Raw genomic sequence first — 26,901 nt, forward strand, 5'->3', positions numbered from 1 at the left:
ACATTGACGCATTCTATTATTTATTTAAATATTTTAATTAATAATTGTTATAAGTGGGTTCAAATAATTTTTCCTTGCTTAAGGGAATCTTGAATTTTCAAATGAATACAAATATTTATATTAAAAACCTTTTTGATATTATAAATTGGATTATTTATGAGAACCTAACGCTTAAACGTCCGGCTACTGGGCTATTTACCTTATATTTTTACCTTAATGTTCCGTACATTCCTACACTGTTATTAAATCTATAGTGTCAAATTTAAGCTAATTTAACCTATACACACTTTTTTTTTTACTTGATACACATTTAGGTCCCTGGAATCCATATTTGTTATCGAAATTTTCGTAAAAATGAATATATTTCAATTAATTTTTTGTTCAATCGATGGAAAATTGATAAAAGAATAGCCCATAATGTGTAAAGGTCGATAGAATTAAGGAGCTTCAAGATATATAGGTTCAAAGAAAAAGAAAAGTTCAGAAACACAAAAAAATGTCGAATTTAGCAAATTGTATTGGGGTTTCTGGGAAGAGATTCTAATGTGTATAGCTAGGATTAAGTCACCATTGTTCAATATATTGTGATTTGATACTAAAACAATGGTTAAATTTGACACTACATAGTTTCAAATTGACACTATAGATTTATGTGTATTCTAATATTTTTCTTAATAAGATTCAAAAATGTTATTTCAACGCTCTATAAATATCCTATAAATTTCAGCGAAACTTGGTTTCACGTTTCGAACTTCAAGATTCAAGTTTCAACTAACACTGTAATTTCAGATGCAGATTTTTATTAGAATCCGTCATAACGGAATTTCGTATCTAAAAAAAAAAACACGCTAGTTATACAGACGGTAATATCACATAATTATAAAGCTCTAGCTGTGCCATAAATAAAATACGGTAAGGTTGACAACGCTAATATCGATAATCGACATCTATGTTACTCCGGCGCCAAAATGGAAACACGCTTTACTATTTAGCACTTAGCAAAGTCATCGATTATTCATCGTGAAACGAGCGATCGTGCGTAGGAACACATAAAATCCCGTTAACCACTTTGCGAAATAAAGGAGGACGCTATCAATTCCCAAACGCCTTTCGCCTAGCTGCGAAGATAGCGCGTGAATCGCGCGTGTTTAAGGATTAAATTCCACGGTGCATCCGCGTGCATCCCTAATAGATTCCTCGGTGCACCGACATTTATGAAAGCCACGGTGAACTTCGTAAAGTGCAACGACGTTTTACACACTCGCAACCCCGCTGTGATTCAGCAACTGCCGCCTTCGCCCTTTCGCGGATGGCGATAAAATGCCACAAATTAGCCTGTAAATTAGCCACCAGTCACCTACAGATGCTCGCTCGTTTTTCACCCACCATGTATGTCGCCGAGTGTTTTGAGTTATTTTTTTATCTTGTAGCGATATACTTCTACGATATACTTATTTATAGAAAGGATTCCAATAACACAGTCACTGTTATCAAAAAGGCAAAGGTAACTCAATCCCTTGAGCTAAAAAACATTTTGTTATTTTTAACTTCCATGTATATCGAAATGTAAATAAATCCATTTTTGTGGTTGAATTGTTTGGTTTCAAAATAAACAATGTGTCATTAACACATGCATTAGTAGATAATAAACTAAAATTTAATGTTTCTTCAGTTGAATTTGTTCAACTGAAATGAATAAACATTAAATAACATTAAATGAAAATGGACTGAGAAATGTTCAATATAAATAAATAAAGAGAGTCATATTCGGTCAAAGCGGGTCAATTTAATTCGCGATATTACTACAGTAGTTTAATTGCGTTTATAGTCTGGAAAAACAATTCGGCGCGCAGTTCGAAGGACTACAAATATGGTATATATGCAAGTACATATATAATATATATATATATATAGTAAATTCAAGATTGAATTATTTAAACACTAAAGATCCAGTTTCGACCGTTACAGGCATTTAATTTATAGTATTGATTGTGTTCTCACATATGCGGTTAAAATAAAGAATATTGTTTCTATTATTTCAGTTAAATTAACAATATATTAAGTAGGACTAGTGGAGATCTGTAGAAATTATTAAAAAGAATTCAAATTGGGTATAATTTGAAATTATGAATTTAACAGTTCTGTGCTATAAAAAAATTGTGCTTTTACTCGTTCGCGTCACTAACTGAAAGTCGAACTGTACAGCTGTATCATATCGTACGTGATACATTTTATCAAGTTGGTAAGATATCTGAATATATAGAATTTCACGGATACGTGATAAGCGTATTGTAAAATATCAGACCAAAAGAGGATCGATAAGGTGTACAACTCAAGTTGTTTGTTCCAGACGAGCCGTTTCCGCGGTCCGCAGATCGATCTATTCACTCGCTGCCGCTATCGACTTAAACTTTGGCATTTTCAATCGTTGTGTGCATAATAATGCACCCGATGCAGTATACGCGTGGCGTCGACATGGGGCGTGTTGCCGCCAGAGGCGAGACGCGCGCGAACGAGGAGCGCGTGCGTTGTATCGCGGGAAACACGATACGATGACATTTCGCAGTCACCTTTCGTAAACCGTAATCCCGCAATCGTGGCTGCCGACGCACGAATCCCTCATCTCTCGCCTCTTTACGATCCGCTGTTGCGTCGTTTACGTGCTAATCCCCTTCTCGTGCCCGCCGGTCTTTCTTCATTCCTCTCTTTCTCCTTTTCCTCCCTTCGTCATTCCTTGCATAATGCTGTAGACGTTAATAAATTATGGTCTTAAATGCGTAGGGATGAGAAGTGCCGGCTCCAAAGTCACCGAATCTATCTTCATTTGTGGATCTCTTAAAAAAATCGGAACCGATATTTTCTTCTAAAGTTCGACTAGACGACGGCATATTTTATTCTTTAACTTTGAATGTTTTGAATTTGGAACCTAACTTTCCAATTAATCCTTTGCTAAATAATTTTTACTATACGTTTGTATATTACTTAAAGTGATTTTCAGTTTCTGATCTTGAAGATGACTCTTTCAAGTTAATTTTAGTCAATCTTTGAGGATGATTCGTTCAGTTAAGGAGGGTCCAGACCGCATGGAAACGAGGTTTTGTGGGGTCCCATGAATGGAGTGTTTTATCGCAGTCGGATATTATGGCGGCGGCGCATCTGCGACGGATTATTTCCCACGATTATCTTCTCCGGTCGGTGCATGCCGGCGGTTGGAAAATAGGATGTTTAGGAAGCGGGGGGAATATTTAATTTCGCACACACTAGTCGATGACCTCAGAATTGTGGGAAGGAAAAAATATGTCTATATTATGTCTGTATCAGACTATTGAAATTGTGAAATTAATTTTAACTAATTAGAAGAAAGAAAACCAATATCAAGTTTAATGAACTTTGCTCTGATTGATCAAATTCAATCTTAACCTCAATCTATTGTCTAATACTGGCTTTAAAAACCCTATAGTGTAATATGTGTACCTACTAATGTACGTGTGTACTACTATAAGCGTACATGTGTATGTATATACTATACAGTATGCGCCAAAAAAAATGCAACTCTCTTTTAATCACTATTATGTTTGCTGAGTATGACACAGTAATGCAGTGATTGCAATTAAAGGAAATCATATTGAATAAATATTTGATAGAAGGATAAAATATTTGTGTTATAATCAAATTTGCCCCCGTCCACATTATTTAACTAAACCGACGACTGAAGTGTTAGTTGTGAGAGTCCATTTTTTTTGGCGCATACTGTAGAGTCTCTGGTTTGTATTAGAGACCCTCTAAGAAGAGTCTGGACACGAGCTTTTTGTATGCAGTGTTTTTAGTTTTAGCAAAATCAGGCGAGAGAGGGCATACATTCTCTATTCCTTTTTTTTTCTCTTTGATTTCTCTCTCTCTCAGAAATTGATAAAACATGACGGAAATTAATTGTCTCATATCTAGACTCTTATTAGAGGGTCTCTCTAAGTCTGTATCATACATTGCCCTAAATGTCTCTTCAAAGAGAATAATATATGTTAATTATATAATATTGTGCATATATAGAATTAATAGTTCAATATCAAATATAGAAATGACACAATTTTCAGTAACATCTTTTACCGTGTGCGAAAAATCGACGTTAATTTTGTTCATTCACGCAAACATTCTGAAATTTATTGACGGTCACTGATCTCGTGGTTGTCGTGGACTTCCTTTTGAACCCGGCAATACAGTCAGACTCATTAATTCATCCGTGCCCATTCGACTGGCGCAATGTCTACTCATTAATCCGCGACGACGCGCGGCGTAGGCTTATTTATCAAATACCTAAGTTCTGCTCGTCTCTCTCTCTCTCTCTCTCTCTCTCTCTCTCTCCCCCCCCTTCTCTTGCTCTTGCCAGAGATTTCTATTCAGCGAAACTCGAGCCAAAACGTCATCCTTAGCGACGCGACGCTATTCAGTCGCTGTATCGGAGCGACCATGTCTTACAATGAGTTCACTTGCGACACCGCGAGTCTCGTCGAGCTCTCGATATTACCTGTACATTACTCGACGAGTTGCGCACAATGCTGTTGATGGAGATTTATATACCTGGTCGCTCTGGAAACGTAGCAGGAACTCAATGGAATGACTCAATGCATGACAGAACGTAAGCGAATGTACGTAAAGTATGTTTGTTCATTCAGAAATAAATATACGATTAAACAACAGAAAAAAATATTTATGAAATATTATTCGTTTCTTTGAGACAATTAAATTTTCTATTTTTGTAACAAAGAGAATTTTGAAGAAAAGAAAAAACTTCCTATACAACACAGATTTCCAAGAACATCCTGAAAATGTCCAGAGGATGTCTTTATGTCCGAAGAATGTTCTTAGGACGTCCCTCGGAGTAAGTCTGCTGTAGGTTTACGTAATATGTAATATTACTACGTAAACATACAAATAATTCAAGTTATGCACGTGCTTCAACGACAAAGTTCATAGACAGAGTTTACGTTTTCGGTTAAGCTGTATCTCGTACAATCGTGACTTTATCATACATGGGGAGTATCATGGCAGACTGCAATAGGTATTTATACATATACGTATATACGTAAAGGGTGGTTGTATAACGAGTATGGGGGAAAACATCACGGGGATGACCGCTCCATTGTCAACAGAGACACCCGGAGTGGCCATTGTCTGGCGGAGCCCCGCGATTTTTATTCATCGGACGGTTTATAATCTACCTCTTGCATCTGCGAAATAATGCCCGCGGATTTGCATACGCAACGGTATCTGGACGTGGAAATATCGCGTGAGAAAACGAATCGGGGCCCCGTTAGCGGCGGCACATTGCAATTCTCGTGCGTGGCGAACGTAGCTTTCGTCGGACGATTAATAATCGTTGATTATGATCCGGAATATTTCAAGAGTTGAAAAATGATAAAACTTTAATGGAACGCATATCGATTACAAAATTTATGCAATATATATTGTAGATGCAGTTAACTAACCATAAATATTAAATGCAATTAAATTTAAATTATATTATATTATATCTTATGCATTCAAAATGTATACATACTCTCTAAATCTGGATAGTCACTAGTTACCCAGTGGCATACTTGACACTGATAATCAGTGAAGTTCAACTAAAAAAGAAAGAATATTTGAGCATTATATAACTAAAATACTGATATTTGTACGTTAATTTCAATTTTCCAATACCATATTCATTGAATTTAAGCACTAAAACAAGTAGTTAGATCACATAATAAAGATTAGCTAGGTTAGAGATCTCACATTTAATTCACTGATTACCAGTTGCATACTTGGCACTGATATCAGTGATTATCCACTGATTCAGATTTAGAGAGTATCTAAATATTAAATGCAGAGAGGAAAAATAAATAAAATACAAGAAATTAATTCAGAATAAAAAAATTATTAAAAAGACAAGATAAATGCAGATAAGGAAAACATTCATTACTTGATTGAATGAAACGTTAAGGAGTTAGAAAAATCGAAGAATTTTAAGAATTTAAAAGATCTGAAAATTATATTTAAAGGCCCATTTTCGAGCTGTGAGCAATCATAGGGTCACGTTTGGTCCTTTTGAAGTCCACGTGGATTTAAAAAGGTGCGGAAGTCTTTTGTCATGATAGCATCGAAGTCTCTTCTCGGTTCTCGCCGAACACTCTAAACAAGTGCAGGTGAAAAAATACAAGTCGCAAAGCTCCTAAATAAAAAGTGTAAAGTCAAAAACTTGGAAACTTATAGATATAAAACGATGTATAAATGTAACGAGATATATCTTATTGAGTTATTATATAATATAATATTCAAATGTTCAGGCAAATGATATAAATTAACAATAATTTGAAAGTGTTCACGACATTATGTTTAGCTTGTAATATTCAAATAAAAAAATAGAAGAGCAAAAGGGAAAATAAAAAAATGAATAATTCTCTAAATATAAACTTGATATACATTCTATTTTAATATAATTTATAATTTACTAAAAATTTAATATAAGTTAATATCTATTTTCAGTTTCCGTATCATTGAAATCATGTCGGTGCTATTGGAAGGAAGGTCGTACAGGCCTTTCAAGTCCTCGGAGGAGTACCTAATAGCGATGAAGGAGGACCTGGCGGAGTGGCTGAACGCCCTGTATCCAGAGCTCAGGATCAATCTTGACAATTTCATGGACAGACTGGACACGGGCGTCGCTCTATGCAAAGTGAGTGTGTCATAATGATTTGCCTGTCAACTTACAACTATCGCGGAAGCACGATTGTCCGTGCGGTTTAACGTTCGCCATGCCGCGCTCGTTATGAGTCGATCCTTATCTGTGACTTATCGTCGTTGAAAAATTCCTCTTGCAATCGCGATATACCCATTGACCTCAATCTTAGAACACGGTTGTCACGGTTCTCCCGCTCGTTCCGCGTTTATTTTCTCGCCGGCTGGTAAACATCCGCCTATACGAAGTATCGCGAAAATACATTAGCGACGTGATTTCTTTAGAAGTTCCTTAGTATTTTGCGGTAAGTTGTTATTTGAAGCAATGTAAGCTGCAAATCTTAATAATAGAACTCTGAATAATAGAGATTAGCATAATATTGATGACATAAGCATTAGATACGGATGCGAGTGCAGGAAAAACTGCGGTCATGCTAAATCAGTTCTTTGAAATTCGGATATGAAGCTTCCTGTCGAAACATTAGCGTCATTCATAAACACGCGGCACGCGCTGAAGACGCATAAAAGCTGCACATGCGTGCACTGTGACAAGGAGGAAGAAGGATGCGGATGACGTCCAGCGGAAGCTCTTCGTCCTGCGTGGCGTGAATTACGATTGACCTTAATGCAAGTGGGAAGAACGAGTAAAATGTGTCTTTAAAAAACTCTTTTATTTCTCCAGCTGTTTTTATTCATCCTTATTAAAACGTTATGAATACATTATCATTATTTTGATAATGAAAATTCACGAGTACATAAATAATAATTTTTGTTGTATTAATTCTATAATTTTTTTTAACTTGAAATTCAATTTCACTTATTAATTAACAAGTAAAAGTAATTTATTGGTAATCTAATTATTTTTATTTAATTATTTCAATAATATTTTTAGCCATTTATATTTTTAGAAATAAATACGAACAGCGCACGTATATATTTTCTTTCTCTTTTTCGATATATTTACTGTAAAAATGTATTTTTTCACCAGACATGTAATAGCAAATATAGATGTCTACCTAAACCACTTAAACGAAGTTGAAATTATGCATGTGACAACACGTGTTACTTTTTCGTCAATAAGCGACAACGAGTAAAACTTGTATGCTAAAATCACTGACTTTTATTGACGCGCGGTGTTGAAACAAAAAAATATTAAAAAAGCAGACGTGTGCGTACAACCTGTATCTCCCACACGACCATGCCACTCAACATGTAGCGGCGAATAGAGTAGTCATTCGCAAGCGTGACCGATCGGCTGTCGACGGTATACACGGTCAGCTTATTAGCTCGGGTATTATTAAAGCAATTTTAACGAGTCATTAAGGGCACGGCAAATTGGAGCGTTTAAAAAAGATACGAGACACAATGAGTAATGGTTTAATTACCCGATTAATGCGGTCGGCAATCGCGACGCTCAAATATGGGTTTAAGATTTGCACGTTTGTATGCAATCGTGAACCGAGATAAGTGTCGAGGCGATAGAACAGCGCTGGCTGTGAATATTATCGGCTGATTCATTATTGGGAACGCGGGAAAGCAAAGAGCCGTCAGTGCAAGCGCAATGCGTCATTATAATCCGCTAATTAAAATTTGTTATTCGATAAACGACCGTCCGACATGCTGTGGATTCTCATACTTTTATCATCGCCATTTTATCCGTAATGGTTCCTGGAACGATACCGCGCCCGATCAATCGCAATCCAGCGTGGATCGATCCGCGGATCGAGGTTTGAGTCGACTTTCACTGATCTACCGATGACGATCCGCGACTACTCGAGCCGATCGAAACGAGCTCCATTCATCGCCACGGGCCCCGTCGCACGCCCATAACACCCACTGGACCTGCGACGGATATCAACGTTGAGCGCGACATTCATATAAATTCCGAGATATCGGCTAGGCCGCGCTCGTTATTAGCGCCATCATCGTCGTTATAAATTTATGCCGAAGAAATATTTAGAGTAGGCAGAGGACGATAAAACCACGGCAGCTCGTTCACGGTTCATGCGTACGCTCCCTATGTGCCAACTTGGAGAAAGTCATTGGGTGCATCGAGTATGCGCTTAAAGCCCGATTCAGGTGAGTGAGCCAATAGGACAATCTTTAACGTTAAGTTGAACTTATAATATTAAGGTTTTTCATTATTCGATTAACTTGTGATTTAGACTTTTATCTCACTTAGGCCGGTATTCAGAGTCCGTTCTTATTTCAAGTAGTGCTCGAAAACATCAGACGATTTGACAGTTCGGACAGTTTGAATCTTAAGTTCGAACGTTAAATAGTTCGGATTGTATGTTCGAATTATTTTAACTCACTTCAGAGCTGAAAGTTCAAAATTATTACATTTCGAACTCAGACATTACAAATCGTCCTCAAGATTATCCTGAATATATCCAGGATGGCTCAGAATATTTTTAGGACGATATCGATAAATATAGGAATTTTATTTAACTGTTCTTTTGTTTCCAAGGCATACTATATTTGTTCACTGTCCGAACCATCTGAACTTCAGACATAACGAATTGACATTTCATACTGATTATTGCTTAAGCTAGAACTGTTCGAAATATTCGAATTAGATGCTCATTTTTTTAAACTTCAAACTATTCGAACAGATCGAATATTCAACATGTTCGAATCTTTTGTCTGAGCCCTAATTTCAAAATCTTAATATCTTAAGATGCTAATACGGTCCTCTGATTGGTTCGTGACATCTTAAGACTATACTTAACCTTTAGACTGCCGGGAAAGCCACTTTTGTGGCTCCTGTGAGTGTGGGTTAAAATACCATTTTTGGTGGCATTTTAAATACTAATTGTATTAAACATATATATGTGTACGTTGCCCAAAATATATAAAAATATATAAGTATTGAAAAATATACAAAAAAAGTAAAAAATATTTAAAAAAATTATAAAACAAGAAAAAGTAAAAAAAATACAAAAAATAAGTTTAAGAACCAAACAAAAAAGAAAAGTCAAAAAGGAGCTATAAACTTTTTACGTCTATGTTGTTAGCTCTGGATATAATACTAAAGGAAAGTTCTCTGCATGAGTCTATACGTTTATATTCATTTATGTTGTCAATATTACGTTTAGGGTTCGAGATTTCCTAAATCTATGCTCAGAATTAGAATCAGCGATACCAAGAACCCTGAAATACACTATTTTTGAGAAAATAAAAATTTTTTTTATTTGGTCGTAGATCCCTGCCGGGAAAGCCACTTTTATGACTCTGCACAAATCTCGATATTCTGCACCATGGGTATGTTACTTATATAAAAAAAATTTCGAGAAAAAACCACTATTTTAACAAAAAAATGCCGGCAGTTTAAAGGTTAAGATGGTCTTGAATGTAAGAATCGATTATGAATACCGCCCTCTTTCTCTCAATTTTTTGGAGTAAAATCTGACTCCAAAAGAGTGAAAATACTGCCACTATTGAAAAATAGTGAAAATATTTGCACTCTCTTGAATAAAAGTGGCAGATTTTCACTCTTTTTTGAAGTAAGATTTCACTCTTGGAAATTTAGAGAATAACTTAAAAAAGTAAAATTTTTTTAGCTAATGGTTACTAAACTAATGGTTTTGTAATGTTAACTTTAAAAGTTACTCGCTATAAAACCATCAGTTTAGTGATTAATCATAGCTAGGCAAAGTTTTACATTATTGTCAGGTTAAGTCTCACTACAAGTTAGTAAAAAAGTAAAAAACTAGACTTAATTAATATATACTTATCAGATTTTGAAAGAAACGAGAGATCATAATAATAATAATTAAAAAGTAGAGGAATTTTAAAAATATCAATCATATTAAATGCATTGTGCAGTTTAAATTTGATTGATTTACTGCAAACGATGATTGAAAAGCGAACAATAAGTCTCAACATCGAACATTAGACATGTTCAAGCTATAGAACGAGATGTGAGGCGGGATCCGAATCGGGCCTAAGGATTACGGCGGATCTCGAAGTGAAGTGCTGGAATTTCTTACCTGTGGCAGGGGGTAGATTGGGTTGCAGCAGTAGGTAGAAAGGAGCGAGGCAGGGGAAGGAGCAGTGCTTTTGCATATATCGACTTTACGAGCCATGACGAGTGGTGAGACGGGAAATATAATAAGGTGCACGACGAGGAACGATAAGGAATCCTAGTGCTCTCGATACTGGCACTTCTAGAGGCTCTCTTCTACTTTTCCTTCTCTTTTCTTTCGTTCGCGATAAATTTTTTACAAGCTGCGATTTTTTTTGTTTACAGTGGGGCAGACGCCTACATGCAATATATACGTTTCAAAACTTACTATACGCGATGGACTCAAGAAACATTTAATTCCACTTGAATTGCTTAAATTCTTTGTCTCGAATAATTTTTTAGTAATAACTTCTTTTGTGATTCATGACAGTGTTGTTTATATAATATTGTTCTCGCGACATTAATTTAATTACGTCAATTTAAAGAGATAATTTATTATCTCGAAGACTTTCATTTCTTTTCCCGTTGGGGATTAATATCATATAGTATTTTATTTTTAACATCTTCATATATACCTCTGTAATGATGAACTATTTCTAATTCTGTACAGATAGTTTTGGAAAATCGTTGTACATAATATAATATGTACAACGATTTATAAAGTTAAAATTTTAATATGACATGTATACGTATAAATTTAAATTGTTGAATAAAAATTAACGTCACGAAGAATATATTTACTGTTAAATAATTTATAACCCAGCGATTCTTGACAATGACAAATTCAATAACGATGATGATTCAATTTGTAAAGATGTCTTTCGCTAAATAGTCTGAAAACAAACTTGACTGTTTATGATGGAGGTCCTCGAAATCGCCACGTGAGAAGCATTTTTCAAAGCAAATTCGAGAATGGCACTTGTCATACGGTAAAAGGTCGACAGGCAATTCTTATTAATCACGATCGCGCGATATCCCGAAAGCGAAAGGAGTCAGAAGTGACGGCGTGTGGCCTTTCCTGTCGGAAATGAGAAATACTGGACACTCCGATGAAGAACCTTATATAGAAATCGACTGGCACTATCTCCGAACGCTGTGCGTAATATCGATCCGAAAATACTAACTTCAATTACGTCACATTGAATGAAAATAATCGATCATTTCGTGTTATACTTATTTTTAACCTTATTTTCTCTTTTTCTTAAATTAAACGTATTTATTAATTTTTTATAAAATGCCATATCGAGATTTTTACTCTGAAGAGTAGTATATCTTACGTTCTACGTTTAAATAGAGTGTATATTCGCAAGGCGTAGCTCTGGAAGATTATCTGGTGGTTTTCTCACAAGGACACCGAGTCGATGCCGTTTCGCGCCAATCTCGACGTCGTTTCGATACTGTATATGATAATTCCATAACCAACATTGTATAAATACATAGGAAGAAGAGTGACCTTCTTCTTATCGGATTCTGGATTATGTTGCGGAATTCCAGGCGATGCTCGGTGTGAGCGATTAATTAACCGCAATTGTTACCATTTGCTTCTTTTCTCTCGCTTCTCTCTCTCTCTCTCTCTCTCTCTCTCTCTCTCTCTCTCTCATTCAGAATTAGAATTTATGGCATCACATCGGGCGCGTCCTGAAACTTGTCTCTTGTAGACTTTAAAGCCTGTTTAAGCAAGGCGATTTAATCATCAAAGTGGATATGTAACCATTAAGATTGTCTATAATTTAAAGAGTACATAAACTTTTTTCCTAAAAATAAAAGTATTATTTTTGTCGTTTAAATTTTTTACATCAAATAAAATTGGTATGGTATAAGGTGCTTTTACATGAAAAGTGAAATATTTGAAATAATGCCATATAATTTGAGATAATATGATATAATTTTAAAAGAATCGTCATTATATTAATGTGTAATTATTATTCATAATTATATTCTACGATTATATAATTTTTTTTTGCATTAAAAAAGATGCAAGTGTAATATTCTTGGCAATATTCTTGCAAAAAATACGGCTTGAAATGATGGTACCCAGCAGGTCATTATACTTGGATAAATTAATAGGCTAACTAGATCGATGGTCAAATGCGTTAGTCAAAGTCGAGATCGCACGAGATCGGGGTCGATCCTAAGGATCCGAGGAAGCTGGCCGCATTAATGAGCCAATTAACGGAAGAGTTACGAGCTCGGCTTTCCCGACAAGACGATTGTCTGTCGACTTTTCTGACGCGCGTGGCAGAGCGGGTTACCTCTCGGCGACGAGTTGCTCGTTAACCGAGTTTATCGGTGTATCTATCAGTTACCTAAAGAGCTGTTAAATGCGAACGGGATTGGCGATTTCCCTCCAATGAGTTGGCGTTATCGATCGCACTATGATGAATGCAAAGCTGATCGATTTTATGTCATACGTGCAATCGATCATGTATAATGTAGTGATCCTTCCTGTTATGAAGATAAATTCTTCATGTTGGAAGAAATAATTGTAAACAAATAATTTAAATCCTCTTCAGGAAGTATTAAAAAATTTTAATATAATTTTTTTGTAATATATTTAAATTGTATATAAGAATAACTTCATCAGAATATAAAATATATTATATGTTTGTATATGTAAGTCTATCTGAGATAAAAAAAATTACTTAGCACTATGCATAATCGATTATAAAGAAAATTCATGCGTTTCGTGTTATTTTAATCACAAACAAAATTATAGAAAATTCAAATTTGAAATTATTGATCGGGATCACGGGAGAAAATCTAAATGTGCAACGTAAACGTAATCATAACGTGAATATATGAAGGAATTGGAAGGGAAGACGGAATCGAGGTCGGCGACCTTGAAATTTCTTGCAGTTAATTGAAATTGAGTGGAAAGCTGATGAAACTTGATTCCGTTGTAGAATTATAGCGTAAATGGAATGACGATTGGTGCCATTCTGTGACGTCGCGAAATGTAGAAAAGCGTGAAATCGGATTGATTCGAAAATTGATTTAAAGCCTTTCTTTTTGTTTCTGTGAAATAAATCCAAGTAAAACAGAATTTTTATTAGCTCATAATTGTAGACTGTCAACATTAAAACAGTTGCCATTCGACTGTTAATTGATCCGACTTTTATTTTTTAGAGAAAGTGCGAAACTTCTAAGACCATATCTGGAATAGAATTGTTAATTGCGCGAGAAGTAGGATAGCATATTTCAATCTGTCTTAACATAAAGTAAGCAAGAATCTGTTTTTTCACACGTTCGCGGGACAAAGGTGATTCTCATATTATCTTCTATGTGTAGAATACATATATGTGAAATGATCGCAGATTCGCGTCCTTGTAAACTGATTATCCTTTTCGAAAGATCGTCGTAAAACGAAGTGCGTCGAAGGTTGGTGCGCGTTCATTCCTGCGTATTTCACATCAAGGAAATGTATTACACACGCGAGGTCAAGAGCGTTTCCTGCCATCTATTAGCATTTCTATTGAGAGTTCTTAGTCCTTTATCTTGTTTATGCTCGGAAATGTCGGTAGCATGAAGGATCATTCGCGTACAAGATTATATAAACTTGTTGTAAAGAGTAGATATTTCCATCTCAAAATTATTTCTTATCAATGTCAAAATAATAATTTTAAAAAATATATGATATAATAAATAATATCGTATAAAATATAAAATATGATATAAAGATAGCTTTATATTAGAGAGCAGGTATACGTATTTTGATGTTAAAATTATTATTCACTTGTAAAAAAATATCAGACTTTATATAATATAATAATTTTAATAATATATGATATAGTAAATAATAATTTTAATAATATATGATATAGTAAATAATAATGTATAAAATATATAAAGTATGATATAAATGATAAAGAATATTAATAAATGCCTAAATTACATCGAATAATGAATAATATGATATAAATTCTAGCGGAGATTTGAGAGTTAATGACGAAACATGCTTTCTACAAATATATCTCTGAAATCTTTTAATTTCACCGGGAATATTGAAAGAACAGGGTTTACTGATGCACATCGATGCATCAGTAAACTTCATGCTCAAGCGACCAAAATCGTTCGAGACGCGCCGATGATTCCTTTTGTCTCAAGGAAAGCGAATATTTGTCTACGGAGCGACCGGATGCTTTTTTTCATAATCTCTCGGAACCGGAGATGAATGCACGGGGGTGGTCTTTTTCAACTTCAAACCTAAATATATATCGTGTCTCCCGCGCTTCCGAAATGCGGTGCAAGGGATGCGTCGTAAAAACATCGGACGGAAATAGCTGGCGAAAAATCAAGCGGGCGCCACGGCGCGTCGCGTTGCGACGCCGACAGTCACGACGGGCGGTCTAGGACCTTCGGAGATCGCCTTTATAGTCCCGACGCATTTTAATGCCAATGTCGACGTCCGCGCACGTAACTGCTCGCGGTCTCAAAAGGTTCATTGTACCTTTTCGATGTATGTTTCTTCATAGGCGGCGGAACGTTTTCTTTCAAGGGGCGAAAGGTATCAATAGATCAGAGTGAATTGATGCAAATAATAGATAGCGGTATACTTTCTAAGTACTTAAATGATATAATAATAATAGTAATAAGTTAATCTAGATTATTATGTAAATAAATCAATTTTAAGTGAGGAAAGGGTTAATATGATTAAGGCTAGATCTTGGTGTCTAATAATATATTTTTATATGTAAATTCTAAATACATTTTTCAGTTATATAAACTGTGCGTTGCTTATTGTTGAAACGTAATCATAAATTGAAACTGAAATAATATCGTAATTAAATTTATCGTTGATTTGATGATACTATTAGCTGATAATATAATTTATATCTATTTATGTACAGAGAACAATTTTTCGGAATTATATACCAAATTTTTTAAAAGCTAATTCGAATTTTTAGTTCTAATAATATGTATAAATATTTTTAAAATAATATAATTTATAATAGAATGAAACTGATAACCTTTGAGATAACTGTTAGATAAATTATCGCGCAAATAACGATAACGGGATAATTTGAGATGATAGCGGTAGATATTCCTCCCTTGTTGTTATATTGGTCATCAGTTAATCGACATTAAGTGTCTATTAAGTAATTTAGGGCGATCACTTAGGGAGATATGCCTTGTCTTATAATCCAATGGAGTTTCTTTGATAGGCTATTATTGCGAATGCCGATAGGTCTTGTTACATCGGTATCGTTCATCAAAAGTAGCTAATAGAAATCAATCAAGATTTTATAAAAGTATTTAATTGCGAGATAAATTTGATAAATACACTTCGCAATTAAAATATAATATTTTTTGCAATTAAAAATATATCTCGCGACAAATCCTTTTCTCTCTCTCTCTCTCTCTCTCTCTCTCTCTCTCTCTCCTTCACTGAAAGAGTTTTTATTAAACCAACAAAAGAATCCAACAAGAATGACAAAGACAATTTCTGATTACATAAGCTCGGTCTCACCAAAATGCCATTCTTGTTGAGTCCTTTTTTTAGTTTAATAAAAACATTATTTTTCAGTGTTTTTACTGAGACCATTGGAAAATGAATTTCATTGCATTAATTGGAATTTTAGTTGAAAATGGATAAATCAGAATTTTCTGATTGAATCTATTATAATTCTAATAGTTAAAATAATAGTTGAAATAATAGAATTCTGATTGATATGATCAGAATCTTCTTGTTCGTTTATTTTTAATTAGAATTTTTCTCTGCATTTTTACTAAATCATGAATGTTCATTGCGAAACATTCAACGTCGATCTATCACTTTTGACCTCAATGGCGACATGCGAATCACTTCCTGGGAAGTACAATACTTCGCGACGTGTCGTTGGCTGCAGCCACATAAAGACTCGCAAAGGCACGTTCGCACGATTTTACATACTTGTTCGCGCGTGCGACGCTTTGGAAGGCATCTTACAGCGCGCGTGTAGAACACGGGATGATTCACGACGCTTTTGTGCCAGGCGAGGTCTTGCTCTTAGGAGTACAAACGGTCGAGGTTTATTAACCTTCGGCGCGCAGGAACGACAGGATCGCGAACAATCCTAGCGGGGAATCTCTTCGCGCTTTTGAGCAAAGAATTTCGTCACAGTTACAAGAATGACCGGCTGAAAAGTAATTAACTTCGCTCAGGAATCTAAATTGTACATATGCAGCGCGTAATTCTCTCTCTGCTGCAATTGTTTGCTAATAATTTATAAAACTGTTATAATTTCTGTATAATTATGTAAGGAACATTGATATACATTTAATTGGCAAACGTTATCAGAATTTTTTTTCATTTTTTTTTAAACATTAGAAAAATATTATTATTTATTATTTTTTAATCGAATAAGTTGACGTTTGCATTTTAAATCTTGAAGATAGTAATCAATCACAATTGATTTACAGTTATTATTTACAATTATTAACAACTTTGTAGTGCACAATGTTACAGTAATTATTTACGTAATAATCAATAACATTATTATCACAACATCTATTTAGCGCGTAGATTTAATAATAATTTTAATCAAATTAGATCACGCTGTGTATGCTTTTGATAAGCGACGTTCGCCGCTTCATTTCGCAGCGCCGCGAACAGCCATAAATTTCCGCAACGGTTTATCGCGTAAGTCTGGTCCCGAAGACTAAATTAAGTTACGGAGTTATGAGTAATGGTTACTTGCGCTCTCGTTGGTTACGTCTCATTGGTTTCCTTCCACGCCGTGCAGCGTTACGTTTAACTCGTACGCGTTCCCCCTCGAGCGCAATGAATCGCCTCGCAACCGCTCCAATTTACAAACGTAGAATGTGCAGTGGCCATTTTCATTAGGCATATTGGTAGACGACGACGATACTGAGAGGGGTCAGGAGCCATGTAATGTGACATCCTGCCGTCGCTTCATCTGCCGACCGTATTACCATATGCGCCACTTTTCGTCTTTTATAAGCGCGGCTCTTCTTCTCACCAGTGATGCTCAACGCATCATCGAAAGGCTTGATATCGAATTGATAATGCATCATTTAAGAGAAAACAATATTTCTATAATGTCAATTGAGGAGGTAAACGCAGTACATTAATGACAATCAATGAAAATCATTTTTCTGTAGCCATTATACGAAATAAACAAAATTGTTCTAATTAATATTAAAAAAAATGAGACTATTATTTTTAATATTAAATAACGAGTAGGTTTATTGTTTAAATAAAAAATCAAAAGGATAGCATAAAAGCAGAGCTGGATCGAAGGACGATTGTTGTATAAAATAAGATTGTCAATAATACAAAATAATATTCGTTATTTTGTATTATTGACAATCGTTATATAAATATTATTTATGATCCAGATCGTTTTAAAGACCATCTTTACCAAGAATCAATTTTTAAATAAATCATGTGTTTGTTTTTTAATCAATTTCTTGTCTTGCCATTATACGAATGATTAAAACTCAGATAGACTAATGTAAGATAAGAACGACTTCTCTTATTTTAAAATGGTTTCTTTCATCATCAAAATTTTTAAAAGATGGCTCATTTCAACTCTTTCGTTTTCTACGCACACATTCTATCTTAAGTATGAAGAAAGATACAGGCCCGTTTCTACCAACGTAGATTAACTTTAATCTCAGTTCAACTTACTCTTTATCTTTTTCTAATTCTCAGAACTGAAAAAAGATGAAAAGTTAGTTAAACCGAGATTAAAATTAAACTATATTGGTAGAAAAGGGCCACAGTCGCTTTTATTCCTGGGTTTAATCGTACATCTCTCTAACTGATGAACGTTCTCGCCATCAGTTTTAAGAGTCCTCGACAAAATGGTCCGGCTGTTGAATGTCATTATCGTCGCTCGCGTTCGGTTGTAACTGCCTGTTGGCGGACTCGTCTAATCTCTATATTATCCCTCGGGAGGTATTGAGACAGGCCGATGAAACAACCGGATGCTGTTAGATATGATTTTTACGAGTGTGCGTCGAGGAGTGCGCGCGTAAACAGCTCCGCGACCTTATGGCGTTCACGTGCAGGCGAGAAATACGACGTTTTCTTGGGGATCCCTAAAACGAGTTCGTAAAATGCGCGTTGTGATCGTCTCTTAACTGAAGGTCTTTCGTAAAAGGCTTTCAATCACGCGTTAAAGATACGTGAAAATTGTATTAGTCTCCGATTTAATATAGCAACACGAGAATTTTATAACGTAATTAATTGGCTGTCATTGGCAAGAAAAAAAAAGTGATTTGACCATAAAAATTTATCTTTAAATATTTAGACTCTTTCTTCTTCTATCGATTTTGAGTTACTTGTACTAATTTGTATAATTTTTAAAAAAATAAAGAAATTGAAACATATATTATAGAAACTAAAATGTAGGTTGCTGCCTAAAATAATTTGCTGCAAAGACTTTCCGTAAATATTACATTATAAAATAAGTGAATAATTGTTAATTTGACTATGATGTTTGTAATTATTTATACTTTTTGAAAAAATTTTGCGACAATTATAAAGAATTGTCTGATAATTAAGTTAATCGCAAATTTTTTTGAAAAAATTGTTTAATAATTTTATAAAACTATGGTTGAAGAACAAGAATCATAATAACAGTGGATTAGCCAAACTTCGAAACTTGATCGCACGTGAGCGGACGCACGCTGTATAGGCGCGATGTTTGCACGGACGAAATATGATTTTGTTTAAACAAGTCGGGGACTTTTGGATCGTATTCTGTGTTCTTCTTTTCCCAACGTAACCCAAATACCTCCTGACGAGTCATCTCGCGTCAACTCTGTTTGAACAGTGTAGAGGTTCAACGAACTGTCATTAAAACGAACACCCAGTTAGTTGACACGGTCGTTTGAGCAGATGTTCGGCGGAAAACGAGCATTGAGCAAACGGAAAGAGATTAAAGGGATGAAATAACAATATTGTCAGTGATATATGTACTGATCGTAATCAAATTGGAGGCAAGAAAGACAATAAAACAGCATTCTAATGAAAAATAAAGTGAAGAGTCGATTACTGCTACTCATTTCTTTTTTATTTTGATATTATTTAGATCTCGCTATACTGAAAAAATAATAATAATTAAAGATTCGTGACTATAAAATTTGTAATATTTTTAAAAGTTACAATTTATCGAACATAAAAGATTTTTTTTAAATATGCCTCTTAAGAATTTATACTTCTTTTATTTAATTTATATTGCGAATCGCGATCGGACACTTTCCTGTCCATCATCTCCGTTTATATTTGACATACAAGGGCGTGCGCATCCTGAATCTCTTTAGTGGCACGCACTCATCTAAATCAATAACGTGATATTGCATTAAGGTCTTTTTTCTCGGGGGATGACGGTCATCAGATGCCATCTGCCATTTCAATGCTCGCGCTAAATCCAGGATTTTGATGCCGTGTCAAGTCTCGCATCTGAATAACGTATATGTACATATGTGTGCGCATGATGTAAGAGGAGACGACGTGTATGTATGAGAAAGTGTTGAATAGCGTGAAATGAAATATCGCGTTTTATGCGCATACAAGCGACAGAAATAAAATATCGACATTTGTTATAGGCATGAAACATGATGCACTCGTAACACACTTTAACTTAAAATGCGAGTATTATGAATTGCAATCCAGGGCGCTGTAAATTAGGGCATTAAGATTTTAGATAATACCTTTTCTTGAGTTAAATTGTTTAACTTCATTGTTTTAGTTAAATTAACGACATATTGAGTAGGAGCAATAGCGACAGAAATAATAAAAAATAATGGAAATTGTGTCGAGAAGGACTACAAACCATAATTATTTATGGTTCGTAGCCCTTCTCAACACAATTTTGATTAATTTATATTATTTGAACCATATTATTATACTATGTATAATAAAAAGTAACTCAAATTAAATATAATTTGACATTATGAACAGTGCTGTACTCTTGATTAACAAGAAAATTAACTAGAAAGATCGTGAGAGCCAATTTGACTCCAAGCAATTAAATAAAAATTCAATTTTATATAATTAAAAATTTTTTTTACTAAAATTAAGAACATGAAAAATGATGAAAAGTCACAAAAGGATATCAGGTGGAAGCAAAATTGAAAAAAGTTATATTAGTTTGAATTTCGCGAGGAGCCAAATTGGCTACCTCGGTCTTTCTAGTGTTAATGCGATTGATCGATTCTTTTTCCGTCCGAGATGATCGGAGCGATTTCTAGCATCGTTGACATAAGCTTTAGACCATTAAAATGAGCAAAAACGCAATTCGCCTTTCTGTCATTTTCGCCGCAAAATTGTCATATCTCTATCGCCGCATCAGATGATGTAAAGTGATTTTTTTTTCTCTTTTCAGCATGCAAATAACGTGCGGAAATATGCGACGGATTACGTGGTTCGTCGTCAAGCCCGCAAGATGCCAATGACACGCTCGATAACTTCTCTGGCATTACCGATGAGCCAGGTGGGCGATGTGCCGTACCTGCCGAACGCCAAGGCCGGCACCTTCTTTGCCCGCGACAATGTTTCCAACTTCATCGATTGGTGCCGCAACAACCTCGGCATCATCGAATGCCTACTCTTTGAGACCGAGGATCTGATAATGCGTAAGAACGAGCGACATGTAATACTATGCCTGCTGGAGGTGGCTCGTCGCGGCGCCAAGTTCGGCATGCTCGCGCCGTTGCTCGTGCAGATGGAGAGGCAGATCGACCGCGAGATCGCCGCTGAGAACAAAGCGGCGAATGGCGCCGGCAACGAGGAGAGTGATGACGAGTACGAGGAGGAGCCTTGCCTCATATACGGACCGCAGCCGCAGATCGTCACGAACGATCTCAAGACTCTCCACGAGTTGGTGAGTGAAATTATGATCTTGGTACTTGGAATATATATATATAGGTCTCGACACGAGAAATGACATTTCCACGCTTCCGTTGCCGGAAGTGTGCAAATACAGTACAAACCTCCCAGGGATGTCCTAAAGATGTCCAGAGAATGTCCTGTATCTTAAGGATGTTCTTAGAACGTTCCTCGAATAAAGTATGCTACATGGATGATGGGGCTGAATGAAAAATATATCTACGCAGTATATCAGCATTTATAAGAAACCTAAAAGTTTTTATTTAGTTCTCTTCCCATAAACTTTGAACAAATTATATTTCAAATGTTCTGAATTCGGTTTTTTTATTCTCAAAACATTGCTTCGAAAGTTCGAAGTAACGATCATGTTTGCGATGCTTCTTAGAATCACTCTGGTAGTTTGGAAGTATCTCAGCGATTTACAGCGCCGATTCCGATGGCTCGCTGATTAAATCGACTTTGAACGTATTCGAATCGCGCGTTTTGTCGCGTATCATTTCGAACGACCGTAACGTGCCACAGCTATGAAAATAACTCGCAACCCTTTAGTCCAACCGTATGTATTTATGGTGATCTTAACGCCAACGTCGAGCCGTGCGATCGGAAACAAGAGATGTCGCAGTGCTGAAATTTAATGGAGTGTCGATAGTTTTACTCGTTCGGATCAGGTACCGTAAGATTGACTGCACTTTGCGATGACATCGTGAAAGATAATAAAAAAAGAATAATTTTTGGAAATTATACTTAACTGTGCGATATATATTCATTTAAATAAATTTTACATTTCGAGATTACAATCGTTTTCATACTAACTATTTTTTATCATTAATTTTATGTTTTGATGGCGGTAATGATATATCGCGTCAAAGTTTATAAAAAAAACAGAGTTATTGTGTTTTTGGGGTAAGGAAATGAGTCAACTTTTTAAAGCACTTTAAGTCGCAATATGTTATGTTTTGTTTCTTTAGTTTCTTTTTTTTTCATGATCATATACGCTGAATATCTTGGCAAAGAAAGGGTTAAGCCGCCGACCGCTCCCACTGCATGCGCACGACCTATTCAAGATTTTATTGTTGGCCGCTTATTATAAATTAACGGGTAACGATGACGCGTGCACGGCGCGTTAAATGTCCCGTCGTGCACGCGAATCGCGTTGACGACCGCGTCGCGATAACACCATTTCTTCGACGTTAATTGCACTGCCGTTGGCGGAGAACGCGATACATCGACACTTCTCCCCGACGATGGAAACATAATATTCTCTATATTTCTGGGGATGTCGACATTCGTCGACAAACTAAATTTGAATCAAATTTACATGTTCTTGAATTAAATTTAATTCAATGTTTTAATTAAATTTAACTAAATGGTTTAATTAAATTAATGGCATATTGATTAGAAACAGTGGCGACTTATAGAAATTTTAATCTAATTTAAAAGGTTAAAAAAGATTTAAATTGAATATAATTTAACGTTATGAATTTAACAGTATATAAAAAGCTTGAAAAATAGGAGAAATACTTGAAAGGATTATATATATATATATATATAATATTTAACTTAGAATTATGTCAATTATTACCTATAATTTGATTGATAAATTATTACTAATCAAACTGCTCAATAAATTATATTTGATTATTATATGATTGTCTAGTAATGTTACTTTATGTTATTTTTACAATTAAAGGGCAGTGCAATGTATAATAATAATTTTGTTCGACCGAGAGACCGGCTTGTATTGGCTAAAAATGTTGGATTAGCCGACTCGCGAGTGTGTCTAACGTGCGATTACCGGCGGCGATACACGCGACCGGCATACGTGTTTGCGAGGCTAAATCGCGGCATTTCACGAAGCGGAATAATTCCTTCCCCAGGGCTTACAGCGCCGCGGCGGGCGATAACGTCGCGGCTTTGCCACATACAGGAATTCCAGGACGCTTTCCCGCGATGTCGTGGCACCAAACGCTCGTGGCGTATACACCTCGTGGAAGGTTTACGAGCGCTTTATCTTTCGAAAGAAAATTTTAACTTAATCCTAGAATGTTACGATAAATCTGCTCGTTGCAATAAATCTTTCCTTTTTACGGGAACAGGAAGAAAACCGTCATACCTAAATCTATGAAGTAAAAGATACGTCACACGCAGAATGAAAATGATACGGAGAATGAAGCAAATTAAAATTAAATACAAGAATTCCAATTTTTCTTAGCCATCTTAGGCCCGGTTTTTCATTATCTGGTTAACTTGTGGTTAGATTTAACCTGAGTTTTATCCAATGAACTTCATCTATGATATTGTGAACGAAACCCATTGGGTGAAACATCAGGTTAAGCTTAATCACAAGTTAGCCAGATAATGAAAAATCAGGTCTTAGAGTAATAAAACTTCATTAAATTACAGATTTTACATACAAGAAATATTGGTAGATATTTTAAAATAACGATATTATATTATTAATGTAGAAATTAGTATTTTTAAGAAAGATCCATAGAGAGATTGTTTTTAGCAATGAAAAATTTATAGTAGAATGTGAGTTAAGAATTCTACGAAATATGAATGTATTCGAAAACATAATATGGAGTGATAATAACCACATTCAGCACATTTATTTTGCAATTGTTGAAAGATTTCTTCATTAAGATTGAATCATTTCTCTAGATCTAAAAATATAATTCAATCAGCTCGAAGAAAACTTCCAACAGTTGCAAGATAAATGTTCTGCTGAATGCGGACATTGATTCTTAATAACATCACAAGTGATACGTTTCAAGAAAATGACAGCACGAATCGTTCTTAGAACATAGTATGACATGATAGTATATCACATAATCTCCGTTGAGATTGCAATGTAGAAACAAACTCTTACAGAAATCTAATACTGGCCAATACTCGAAAGACAGTTATCAATTACTTATTTAAGTATTCAAAGCACTATTTTTCTCTAGAGTTCTCCTAATATTAGTCTCCAAATAATTAACTATTATCTTTTAGTAATAAATTGGCTAGTATTAAATTGGCCACTATTAGATTTTTGTAAGGGAAGAGGGAAGTATCGAAGCACAACATGGATACTTGGATAGTATCGTAGTATCATTAACACCCTTGGTAGATAGCGTAAGCGCTGCAAGCGTTAGCAGTGCAGCATAGTAGGACCGAGCGCGTGTTACCGCCGTAAATCTCGTGGGACCGTCATTATGGGCGCCGTTCGAGCGTATTGTGCGTCGATTTTCGCGATCGGACGCCGATATCGTCGGATAAATTTCACTTTGCGCCGCAGGGAGGCCGAGCGACGCCGCGCGCGTCGGCTTTAAGTAGTAATACACTGTGAAAGCGTGCCCTCCGATTCCAATAAAGTAAAGGCGAGCTAAAGCCGCTTTGTCGGCTCCGTAATTAGCAGAAATATTTACCACGTCTTAGTTGCGAAAGTAACAAAATATGCTAGGATAGCGATCATTTAACTTTTTCCCTACGGCAGAAACGTGAAAAGTGAAAAATTTCTCCCTCAATGATAAAAAATTTCCACTTTTAATCTGTTTGCTTTAGGGAAAAAGTTACGTGATCGCTATCCGCGGATGCGGGTTCTCCATTGTCGTAAATAAACGAATTTTGGGTTTTTCAATAAAATCTTTTCTAATTTTCAGGTTGGGTTGGTTTAATTTTTAATTATTTAAGGAGAACAAAAAGAAAGGATCATTCAGGATTTGAAAGAATTCAATCTGAAATAGTTTGAAATATTTAATATATTCATTTTAATTTTAATTTCTTTTAAACATCTTCTGGATTGGGCTGGTTTTAATTTTTAATTGTCTGAATATAAAGGAGAACAAAAAGAAAAGATAATTTACGATTTGAATTCAACTTAAATAGTTCGAAATTATATTGATGTTAATTTAAATTTCTTTTATGCCCTTTTGATTGCTTGATTGAAAAATAACAATTAACATTTTTACACCGTGTCACGGATCTTGTTCGTTAGAATTGGCCCTGAGCTCAGAACATGTTGAATCGCGATTGAATCAAAACGACGATTACGTCGTCTCGTGTCAAGTGTCGGAGTGCTCAAAGCGGCAACTCGCCGCTTTATTGATAATTAATCTAATCTCTCTTTGCGCCGCAAGACACGCGGAGGTGCATTCTTCGAAGCATTCGCTTTTGCATTAAAGCCTTTCCTCGCGGCAGTGTGGCGGCGATGATTCAAGGAGAGAGAAGAAAACAAGTGGAACCGTAGAGTAAGAACGTGTTTTACGCCGTCCATCGATTAGACTCGCTCTTGTCACGCGTATTATCTTATCGCGAGCATTACGACTTTGTTAGTTGCGTTTGATATAAACAACTCCGCAACCCGCCTAATCGCGTTCGAGATACTATAATTCTATAGCAGGAGTTGTAGTATGAAATATTTGTATGAGATCTCTTGTATATCAAGTTTAATAATAAATAATTATTCATCGAATAATTTTTATTTCTGTCTTCGATTAATAATCATTGACCGATTAAACGATGTTGAATTACCATATAATAAAATATAATACTTTTTTACGTTATTATAACTCTTTAATAATTTTTCTGTTTAGCGGAAAATCGATGAAATTTTTACTTTTCACGCAGAACTTACGTAATTTTTTTAATTTTATACATATTTGTGATAGCTAATTGTATAAACCTCACAATTACCAATCCATAAAATCTGCATTAACTTTTTTATATATGATAACTAGCTGATTGCATAAAATTTATAATTATCAATCTATAAAAATTATATTAACTTTATCTGTAAAAATCTTATGTAAAACTTTCATTTATGATTGTAATATTTTGCTTTTATATCAACATTTTCTGTCTATCTGTGGATTTCGCTTATATCGTTCAAAATCGATATATTTTATGATGTTCTTCACAAGTAAATCCTAATGTATTTGCGAAACTTCTGCTCGCACGCTCGAGGACGATTTCCATGATTCACAATAACTTGGCAGCGATGCGTCCCGCGGTCTCCCGCGGCCCACGATAAGATAGCGCGTTTAACAAGGCTGAATCTAATCGATAGCTGAGGTAAACTGCAATTCCATACCACCACGCGTCACACGCGTGTGTGTTTCGTTTCCTCGACGGGCGGTTGCCGTAAATGGCGCAATGCGAAACCGCGCGTTGTCGTTGCCAGCAGCACGTTCACTTATCACGGAAGCGGATTCGCAGCGTGCGAGAAGACGGGAGAATTTTTTCTTAAACTTATATGCAATTATATTTTTTTTATCTTGCGGAACAGTTAGCCGTGCCGCGAGTTCGCGTACCGTGGATTTTCTGTTCGCGTCACTTTAACGAGCGTTTTCAGTGCGCGTCTTTAATCATCATCGCGATGCGACTTACCGTATTGTACAGT

The 26,901-nt window shown here is 35.4% G+C and overlaps 1 protein-coding gene across 1 annotated transcript in view; it reads left to right on the forward strand.

The window, feature by feature from the left end:
- Positions 1-26,901, forward strand: part of LOC108722371 (GAS2-like protein pickled eggs) — a 72,948-nt gene that overhangs the window by 10,705 nt on the left and 35,342 nt on the right. Inside the window, 2 exon segments of the mRNA XM_018447444.1 lie at positions 6,523-6,712; positions 21,016-21,513. Of these exon segments, the coding sequence (XP_018302946.1) occupies positions 6,542-6,712; positions 21,016-21,513 (669 nt within the window). The 5' untranslated portion in view covers positions 6,523-6,541.

This window comes from Mycetomoellerius zeteki, unplaced genomic scaffold (genome assembly GCF_001594055.1).
Source record: "Mycetomoellerius zeteki isolate Tzet28-1 unplaced genomic scaffold, Tzet1.0 scaffold105, whole genome shotgun sequence".
In the NCBI taxonomy this organism is placed as follows: Eukaryota; Metazoa; Arthropoda; class Insecta; order Hymenoptera; family Formicidae; genus Mycetomoellerius; species Mycetomoellerius zeteki.